This window comes from Diabrotica virgifera, chromosome 6, assembly GCF_917563875.1.
Source record: "Diabrotica virgifera virgifera chromosome 6, PGI_DIABVI_V3a".
NCBI lineage: Eukaryota > Metazoa > Arthropoda > Insecta > Coleoptera > Chrysomelidae > Diabrotica > Diabrotica virgifera.
Genome location: NC_065448.1, coordinates 199,031,765 through 199,042,764, shown reverse-complemented (window position 1 = coordinate 199,042,764; position 11,000 = coordinate 199,031,765). Strand labels below are relative to the sequence as shown.

Genomic DNA, 11,000 nt, shown 5'->3' with positions numbered 1-11,000 from the left:
ACTTGGTAAGTAAGTGATCTGCTAAAGCGTGTATGAAGAGAACTGCTAAAATGATACGCGTTTTGATAATTTTGTCAATATGTACGGTTGTTTATGGATTGTCTTCAGGTAAGAAATAAGACAATAATTATTTTATTTCTCGTGCCAAAACATTGACATTGTGTGTTATTGACATCAATAAGAAACTGATTAGTTAAGAAATTGTATGTAAGGTAAGTTTGTATAGTCCAGGCAGGATCTGTTTTGACTTGGAAAATTTCGATAGGAGTCTCATTTTTTCAAAATCTGAAAAAATCGAGAATTTTTGCTTTCTGTGCCCATATTTTCGCCTATAACTCAAAAAATATTGCTCCAACAAAAACAATTATAGGTATAGGTATAGTTGGTTCGCTAAACTCGGACACAGCTGGCTAGCTGATTTTAGTAAGTAATACATTTTAAAAATAATTACTAAATAGTTAATAATTACTAAATAAATAGAAATAAAAAATAAAACCAAAAAAATACCCACTAAAATCACTAGCCAGTTGTGTCTGAGTTTAGCGAACCGACTATATGTACCTCCTATAAAAAAATTACCCACACGGTAAAACTTTCGTTTTTTAATTGTACATAATATTTGGTTCGCTAGAAATTAAAAATTTAATGTTTATTGTTTTAAAAATAGCAGTAATTGGAAAAAAAGTGCAAGACATGAAGTTTCTCCTTGAAATTTTTTCGACCTCTCAAACGTAACTTAGGGGAAGGTGGGACAATGGCGACACCTTAAGCTATACAGGGTGAGGCAAATAAAGGGCCTATTAGAAATATCTCGAGAACTAAAGGCAACAGAATCATGAAAGTTTGAATTAAGGGGTTTTGAAGAGTCATCTATTTAATGAAAATATTTTTATCTATTTGCTACTTCCGGTTATACCGGAAGTTGCTTATAACTTCGTTTTTTTTTAAATGGGACACCCTGTATATTTTTATATTTTTGGATTCTCTTCGATGTCTTCTTTCTGAACATATGAGGTTTTGTAATGTTATACAGGGTATTTTAAAAGATAATTACGTTTTTTTATTAATTTCGTAGCAACATTCACACCCTGTAGAATTGTAGTAGTTTGACATCTAAAACTCTACTTACGTTCAAATGACTTTTAATATAGTCTACTATTGTTAAGAATCATTAGTATAGCTAAATTTTTAATTTTAGTATACAGGGTTGGTCGAAACTCGGAATGAGTATTTTCTGAGTTTTCTTAAATGGAACACCCTGTATTTTAGTATTGAAATGAAATGATGTTTTATGGTACTTTTTTATTTCTTAAGCATTCCCTATACCTAACTGCTTTAATTTGTGCTTAATTGTTAATCGCACCAACAGTCTTAACTACGTAGGTATTTTGATAGCTAAACCATTATTGGTAATTTTAAGGATCAGTCTGGATTAATATGTATTTATTTCTGAAAAATTATTTGTGATTGAATTTTTTCACGGCCAACCTAATAAAATTTTACGTATTTTTTGTTGCAATTAATGTTTACTTTGAATCACCAATAACTCACAAATTAAAGCAATTAGGTATAGGGAATACTTAGAAAATTAAAAAGTACCATGAAATATCATTTCATTACAATACTAAAATACAGGGTGTTCCATTTAAGAAAACTAAGAAAATATTCATTCCGAGTTTCGACTAACCCTGCATACTAAAATTTCAAAATTAGCGATACTAATGTTTCTTAACAATAATAGACTATATTAAAAATCACTTGAACGTAAGCAGAGTTATTAACGTTAAACTATTACAATTCTACAGGGTGTGAATGTTGCTACGAAATTATTAAAAAAACGTAAATATTTTTTAAAATACCCTGTATAATATTACAAAACCTCATATTTTAAGAAAGAAGATATTGAGGAGAATCCAAAAATGTAAAAATATACAGGGTATCCCATTTAAAAAAACGAAGTTATAAGCAACTTCCGGTATAACCGGAAGTTTCAAAGAGATGAAAATATTTTCATTTAATAGATCATCCTTCAAAACCCCTTCAGTCCAATTTTCATGATTCTATTGCCTTTAGTTCTCGAGATATTTCTAATAGGCCAATTATCTGCCTCACCCTATATATTGATATAACACATTACTGAAAAGTAAATATATAGATATAAATAATGCATTATATTGCTGCACTAATTAGCTAATTATATGTGTAAATTAAAATTTTATATTCACATTTTCATAAGTTATTTCATACTAAAAAAAGATTAGTGAGTGTCGGCATTCCCCACCATACTGGTGTAATGCCGTCACTGTTGGTAGGTAATACCGACATAGTATTTGGAAACTTAAAAAATACCAAAATTATAACAGGAGGCCCGCAGGTTGAGAATAAACAATTTATTAAATTGAAATAGGAAAATATATTCTGTTTACCCAGAAGTGGCTTTAGTATCTGCGAAGTTATTAGTCCAGTTTTCATCCACATATCTTTGCGAATCTGGTTTTTCTGCATTGGCGTATATAAAATCAGAATACCGTACAAGGCTGGACGTTGAAAGTGACTTGAGGTGTGCTCTGACACAGTTTCAACCGATTATCGAAAAACTTGTCAAGAACAGAACAATGCCAACCCTCTCATTGAAAGTGCAAAAACACTCATATAAGACTTTCAACTTTATATGCGTATTTGATTTTTTGATTATTCTTTTTCTAAAATAAATAAACAATGTTATGTTTAATGAGACATCAAATAAACTTTCGTATTTAAATATATCTGGATTTTTATTTTGCATCCCAGCTTTTGCTAACGTAGAGTTAGCATCGTCAGTTTCACAATTTCACTGTTCTAACTTGAACTAACCAATTATTGACTGGAGGGGAGGCGTGAGCTATCTTCAGTGTTCAAAGGGGGCGCCAGTGCTAAAAGGTTGAGAACCGCTGTTCTAGCGATTGCCGCACTTTGGTTTTCTTTGTCAAGTTTCAGAATTTGGCCTAAGTAGATATTTATATTCATGGACTTGTTATATCTCACTACCATTTATAGTTATGCCTACGTCTGAGATCATCTGTGTTTTCATTGTTTTTTGTTTTTTGTCATATTCATTATTAGGCCGACGTATTGAGAGCTGTCTGCGAGTTCTTCCATCATAATTTGTAGTTCATCGAATGTGCTCGCTATAGTCACGATGTCGTCAGCAAATCGTAGGTGGTTTAACTTGTTGTTAATAACATTAATACCATATGTTGACCAATTTTTTGCCGTTTGAAGATTCCAGGGCTAGATTAAAAAGTTTTGCAGTCGAACCCGCTTATTAGAATACCGGTTAGGGGATTATCCCGGTTTAAGGAATAAAAATTTGAGGTCTCGAAATGGTTTTACTAGCCACTTATGATCGGTTATTAGAATATCCCGGTTATAGGAATACTTTTGCTTGGTACGAAAACTATCCCAATAAGCGGGTTCGACTGTATTACTTCTTATCTAACTCCTCTCTTATTGGGGATGGGATTTGTACATATATTACCTACTTATAAAGAAATTAACTCTCTTAGAACATATTTGATTGTAATCAACTTTTTGTAGAGATCGGAACTCTCTCAATGTGGACTGCAACACAATGCGACAAACTTCGTCACGATCTACTTTTGAATTATGATAAGTTTTCACGACCATCACATCATTCAAACACGACGAAACTTCGTTTTGGAATAAGCATTACTCATGTTGAATTACAAGAATTTAAATCTACTTTAACAGTACATGGAATGTTAAAAATGGTAAGTTTTAAAACGATTCTTTTAAATATCATGTTTATATAGCATTAAGCCACAAGTAATTCAGTCAATTTGTACTCTACGAGCTCCCTAGTGGGAAAGTTTTGGGGTAGTTCTGATTTCTTTCATTATATATGGATTTGGGCTGCTGAATCCGAATATGAGGTTGCGGACAAAATTTCTTGACGGAACATTGAAAAAATCGAGAAAAAAGCGAAACTTTTCTGCTTTTTTCCGCTTTTTTGCTGAAACCTGGAAAACTATTAACTTTTAGTAAATGGTCTGTTAACAGAAATAAATACCCATTTTATAATAATGTAACTGTAATGGGACAGATGGGATGTGAATTGTAAATTGTAGAATTCCCTCATCTTCCTTAGTCTCAGCATCCGTATGGCTTGCAAATTGTAGAAGCCTCGGAGGTGTAACCAGAGAAGGTTCCCATTGTTTTCATTCTGGTGGGATGTAGAATAGCATTATGTTGTTTTATATGCCATTAGAGTGAAAACTTAGTCTTTTTACTAGCAGTTGCCGCTAGGGCATCTATGCCATTTCGTTCGTTGCAATCCAGGACTGCACGCTGGGGTTTGTTTTGGTTGGATCAGGGAGAGCAGCATATGTGCCTCCTGATGAGAGACTAATAAGTTTCGAAACCGGTAGAGGTGCTTGCGGCACTCTCTGATTGGACTAGAATATGGTTCGGCTGTATTTTCGTTTTGCAACGAAATTGAAAATGGTTATTCATTTTTGATTTACATTTACTCTGTGTGGAGTATGAAGGGAACCATTCTCGTTGGAACTTTACCGCGCTGAGCAGATGGGACGTGAATTGTAAATTGTAGAATTCCCTCATCTTCCTTAGTCTCAGCATCCGTATGACTTGCAAATTGTAGAAGCCTCGGAGGTGTAACCAGAAAAGGTTCCCATTGTTTTCATTCTGGTGGGATGTAGAATAGCATTATGTTGTTTTATATGCCATTAGAGTGAAAACTTAGTCTTTTTGCTAGCAGTTGCCGCTAGGGCATCTATGCCATTTCGTTCGTTGCAATCCGGGACTGCACGCTGGGGTTTGTTTTGGTTGGATCAGGGAGAGCAGCATATGTGCCTCCTGATGAGAGACTAATAAGTTTCGAAACCGGTAGAGGTGCTTGCGGCACTCTCTGATTGGACTAGAATATGGTTCGGCTGTATTTTCGTTTTGCAACCAAATTGAAAATGGTTATTCATTTTTGATTTACATTTACTCTGTGTGGAGTATGAAGGGAACCATTCTCGTTGGAACTTTACCGCGCTGAGCAGATGGGACGTGAATTGTAAATTGTAGAATTCCCTCATCTTCCTTAGTCTCAGCATCCGTATGGCTTGCAAATTGTAGAAGCCTCGGAGGTGTAACCAGAGAAGGTTCCCATTGTTTTCATTCTGGTGGGATGTAGAATAGCATTATGTTGTTTTATATGCCATTAGAGTGAAAACTTAGTCTTTTTACTTTTAAAATTCTCTACAAATATCACTATTTACTTTCTTTTAAGACGAACCATTCGGTCTAAAGTGCAAGTTGACAACTGCCAATTTTTAACGGTCTCGGCGAAACCCACTTTTTACATTCCAAATCTTTAGTTTTTATTAGAATGCTGTCATTTGATAAATTTCTCCTTGTGTTCTGTAGAAATAATAAATGTTAGTTCATAATATGAATATGGTATGTATCTTGTAACAGCTTCCATGAATCCATTCCATCCTAAATAAGAGGCCGGGAATGTCTCTGCTTTTCCCTTAGAGCCACAGAAGATCAGGCACAGATGGAGTCACAGTTTCAGTTGATGTGAACATTCCCTTCGGATATGTTATCTTGATTTCTGATAAACCTTGAGGTTTTGTCCTTTCAAAATGTATTAGTTGAACAGCTCCCTGACTTCCATAAACCTTAGGAGCGGATTTAGTTTTTAACCATGGAATGGACTGGTTAGGAGCTACTGCATGTTTTGGTACAATACAAGAAATGCCACCCATGACGTGAAAAGTGTGGTATCCGTCGATTGCATGTACGTTAAAATCACCGTTATCGTACACCTGTTGTGTAAAGCACGGCTGGTGAATTTTCTGAGGATCGCCTGCGATTGCTGACACTTCCAGACAAGCAACGCGCTTGCTCAAAGTCTTGTAGCGACAGTAAGGCCTATTTCATACTTTACGACTTCGGTCGTCACGACAGTTACTCGTACATTCCATTAGTTCAATACAGCAATGTACGGAGCCTTTCACACAGGACGACCACGACTAACTGTCGTGCCGTTGCTCCTCTCCTGTCGTCCAATGTCACTGCAATGTACGACGGTCGTGTCGTTCCATGCTATCAGCGAACCACGGGCATAAATTAGTGCTTCCATACTTAATGACAGTTAGTCGTGTAGTACCAGTGAATCCAGTGGCACGTACATAATGGCAGACAATATAGATGGGGAATTTTTAATTGCACTGGTACAAAGTAGACCAGTGTTGTGGGACAAAACTTTGGATGTGTATAAAGACAGAAATGCGACAAGGAATGCATGGCGTGAAGTTTTAGTGGAGGTTACCCTGATTTTGAAAACTTAGAGGACCATGAGAAAACTAAGTTTGGTAAGTTGTACTTACTTTATTTTACATTTAAAGTATACTTGTAGATTACAAACCTGAATTTTTTAGTCCATTAATTTCCAACGTTATGTAAACGCAACATTTTTAATTGTATTATTTTTAATGTATCACTACTTGAATAACATTTTTATTGCTACATTTTATTTTAAACAGAACATAAAGTACAAATCTAATAAAATATTTTGAAATAATTATGGCATGTAATGTAATACGCATAAAGATAAAGACAAGAAGAAGAAGTATTTTGATAACGATTTCCGAAGTGGAAATCGAAACGTCAAATAAGCTTAATCATAAAATAAAATTATGGCTTTTTCCCAACTAAAATAGTAAATTTCATAAGAGACCACAAGAAAATAGCTTCAGAACAATTATTATTCTTTATGATATTTAATTACAAAATATTATAATTAGGATTTTTAGTAAAAATGCTTATTTTAAATATATGTTGCTTATCTTTGTTTATTTTATTTCTTATGATACACTATAGTGAAATTTCATGTTACTTCCTATCTTAAGCAAAATTCAATGAAGTATACAGAGCTATAATAAAACTCTAATAAATTCAATAAATCATAAGAATTAATAATGCCCGGTTGCACCAACAGATCTTAAGCTTAAGTCGAGAATATTATAATAATTAATATAATATAATTATAATATATTACAATAACAATACCATAATATAATAATATATATAATTGATAATAAGGTAAGAATCTAAAATGATGGTGCAACGTAAGTGATACTCAAGGAGGCCCTATCTATAAGTAGAGCTTAGCTAAGCTGGAGCTTAAGATCTATTGGTGCAACCAGGCATAATTAGGCTTAGGAGATAAGCGGAAAATCAAATTGGTATACCTGCCATGTAATAAACTAATATTTGTCTGCAGAAAGTCCAAATTTATTATATTGTTGTAAAATAGTACCGGCACATTTGTCTAAATTTAAATACGCACCAATCACATCTGCAGATGTTCAAAGAACTTTTTCTACGTATAAATAATTATGTATAAATAATAAATTTTTTCCCGATTCATTCTACGCCCTGTGCTCTCAACGACAGTAATGAATACTGTCGTAAAGTGTGAAAGTCCGATGAGCAAAGTCGTAAAGTATGAAAAAGGCCTAAGGTCCGGATAATTCGTCTCACCATTCCTTGCCGGGTTGGCCGTTTTCTCTACAAAAAGTACGGCTCAAGAAAATAGGTTAATGTAGTTTCCTCTTTGGGGTTTTGTTCATCCTATACAGAAGCTGTTCGCCTGGAAGTGTCAGCATTCGCAGGCGATCTGTAGAAAATTGACCTGCCGTGCTTTACACAGCAGGTGTACAATAACAATAACGCTGATTTTAACGTACATACAATCGACGGATACCACACTTTTCACGTCATGGGTGGCATTTCTTGTATTGCACCAAAACATGCAGTAGCTCCTAACCCAGTGACCAACCTTTTAATACCAGTGACAACCCATTGAATACAAAATTTTTAGTGTTTTATTGTTAGATAAAATGAATTTTCATCAAGTAACGGTCGAATCAGTGGCGTAGCTGAAGATTGAGGGGCCCCGCGAAAATTTTTGTGGGCCTCCGTATTATAAACATAACGACAACTAATAACAGTATAATACTAAAATGTGTAAATGACAATATTTGGCCTTCATCAGTTAGTGTTAATACTTAGATTTTTTTGGGAATAGACATGAAAACCTATTATTATACATGTTAATCCGACAAACACGCTCGGACAGGTCGATTTTTAAAATAATCATAGTATATTATAGCATCAAAGTTTCGAATTTTACGCGATCCCTCTTCAGGTAACAGTCATACTTTTGATTTTTTTAAATGAGAAAGTACATCATGTGACACCTCATTTAAAAGCTTTTGAAACACTGATTACAAAAATGTATTATGCAATAATGTAAATGTAAATGCATTAATTTTTTTCGAACAGTGAGAAAACTAGTAGAACACTGAGTATTTTTTAAAAATGTAAACACAGAATGAAAGATTACATTATTACCGAGTGTCAGCAGTCCCTTAGAATAAACAAAAAGTTTCTTTTGAGTGATTTGAAATTAAAAATCATACTAAATTTTCCTTCGTTTTCACCCCTGTAACTTATTAAAATAAACATTATAGAAGTCTTTATGGACTTACGGCCCTCGATAATAATGTAATATTTTATTCTGCGTTTATATTTTTCAAAAATTCCTATTAGTTTTCTCAGGATTAAAAAAAATTAATGCATTTAAAAAGCATTGGACCGAAATTTTGCTCAAGTATTATACATTTTTGTAATCAGAATTTTTCAAAAGATTTTAAAAGAGGTGTCACATGATGTACCTACTTTCCCATTTAAAAAATCAAAGTTATGACTCACCTGCAGAGGGATCGCGTAAAGTTCGAAACATTGATGCTATAATAAACTGTGATTATTTTAAAAATCGACCTGTCCGACCGTTTTGATTATGTGCTAAAAATAAATAAGTTAAGATGGGGGGGGGGGGGGTACATTGAAAACGTTAACTTCAAAACTTGATGTCTCAGCGTCTCAGCGTCTCAGCTGAGCTCATCGTAAAATTTTTTATACTTTATCCGTTTATTTTTAAATTTTGATGTAATACCCCACTACTCTGCCATTTGAGATTGCAAAAGTCTTGATGTTAGATTAATAAATAGACCAGTAAGGATCTGTGAAAAAACGTCTATTTTTGGATGTGAGAGGTGGCATTCGGATTTTTGCAGATAAAGTTAGGTGACACCTTCAGTAATAATAATTGACTTATGCTCCTTCTCAAATATGCCCGGAACATTAATAAAAAAATTAAAATATTTAAAAATTTCGAAAAATGTCGATTTTTTTCTACTTTCTTTGCTTATAACTTTAAAACGATTCGTTTTGCAACAAAGTCGTAGAGAAATAAAATAAAGATAATTGAATTTTTTACGATATAGACTGGTCAAAAATGTCTTAACGTATTAACTTTTCTGCAATAAATACAAAATAAGGGGGCAAAATAAGCCTGTTGTTATTCAATGTTTTTAACCACTTTGGTGGCCTTAGAACCTTAGTAATTCGCTTAGAAAATTATTTGTAACATACTTAAACCGTGTACCAAATTTCATTAAAATCGACCTAATAGATTTTGCATAATAAATTTGCAATCTAAATGTTTTTAAAAAATAATAAATGATGGTTTTGCTTGTTTTCGATTCAGAGGGTTGCACACCAGCTAGACAGGCCCTGTTTCTACCCTTTCAGGCGTCATCAGTAGCTTTCGAAAGTGTGCCCACCTCTGAACCGAAAAAAAGCTCCACCATCATTTTAAAGGGAATCTGAAAAATAATTCAAATTTCCCATCAGACGCGATACAGCGACATCTACTAAAAAATTGAAGAATCTCAGATGCAGAATCCACCAATTTAATAAATTAAAATGGTAGATAGTATTTTAAAACTGAGATTTTTCGTGTTTGAAAGTTCTTACTGGTACATCCTTAATCTGCGACTTTTTCAATTAATAAGACAGCAGACGACGAATATAGAAAACGAAAGGGAAACGATCACATTTCGCTTTCATTCGTCTAGGAAAAACGGACAGCAGAGGAACTTTCAGTACTCAGTGATCTGTTCAGTACTCAGAGTTCCTCTGCTGTCCGTTTTTCCTAGACGAATGAAAGCGAAATGTGATCGTTTCCCTTTCGTTTTCTATATTCGTCGTCTGCTGTCTTATTAACTGAAAAAGTCGCAGATTAAGGATGTACCAGTAAGAACTTTCAAACACGAAAAATTTCAGTTTTAAAATACTATCTACCATTTTAATTTATTAAATTGGTGGATTCTGCATCTGAGATTCTTCAATTTTTTAGTAGATGTCGCTGTATCGCGTCTGATGGGAAATTTGAATTATTTTTCAGATTCCCTTTAAAATGATGGTGGAGCTTTTTTTTTCGGTTCAGAGGTGGGCACACTTTCGAAAGCTACTGATGACGCCTGAAAGGGTAGAAACAGGGCCTGTCTAGCTGGTGTGCAACCCTCTGAATCGAAAACAAGCAAAACCATCATTTATTATTTTTATTTCCTTTACTCGGATTTGAGTACTGAAAGTTCCTCTGCTGTCCGTTTTTCCTAGACGAATGAAAGCGAAATGTGATCGTTTCCCTTTCGTTTTCTATATTCGTCGTCTGCTGTCTTATTAATTGAAAAAGTCGCAGATTAAGGATGTACCAGTAAGAACTTTCAAACACGAAAAATCTCAGTTTTAAAATACTATCTACCATTTTAATTTATTAAATTGGTGGATTCTGCATCTGAGATTCTTCAATTTTTCAAGTTTTTAAAAAAGTTCAAATTTTTTAAAATCTTTCTGGACAAAAAGTAGACCATTTAGAAGTTGTCTATTTTTTTTTACATATAAAGAGGTGCTCTACCTATCTAATACACTTTACAGAATTAAAATCGGATTATTTAAGGGGCCTCAGCAATGTTTTAAACTTATAAACAATTTTTTGGCTTATAAACAAATAGCTTTGTTTAATAATAAAAAAATTAATTTTTAGCAATGCAAATAATTAAAACCGGTATAATTTT

General features: G+C 33.7%; 1 protein-coding gene across 2 annotated transcripts in view; it reads left to right on the top strand.

Annotated features, from left to right (window-relative positions):
* LOC126887120 (neuronal acetylcholine receptor subunit alpha-5-like) overlaps positions 1 to 11,000 on the top strand; it is a 79,675-nt gene continuing 68,675 nt past the window's right edge. Inside the window, exons 1-2 of one of the 2 annotated variants that reach the window (XM_050654477.1) lie at positions 1 to 108; positions 3,577 to 3,770. In XM_050654477.1, coding sequence (XP_050510434.1) covers positions 33 to 108; positions 3,577 to 3,770 — 270 coding nt within the window. In that variant the 5' untranslated portion in view covers positions 1 to 32. Of the gene's footprint in view, positions 109 to 148; positions 213 to 3,576; positions 3,771 to 11,000 lie in introns of those variants that run through there. The other variant, XM_050654478.1, reaches the window with a different exon arrangement.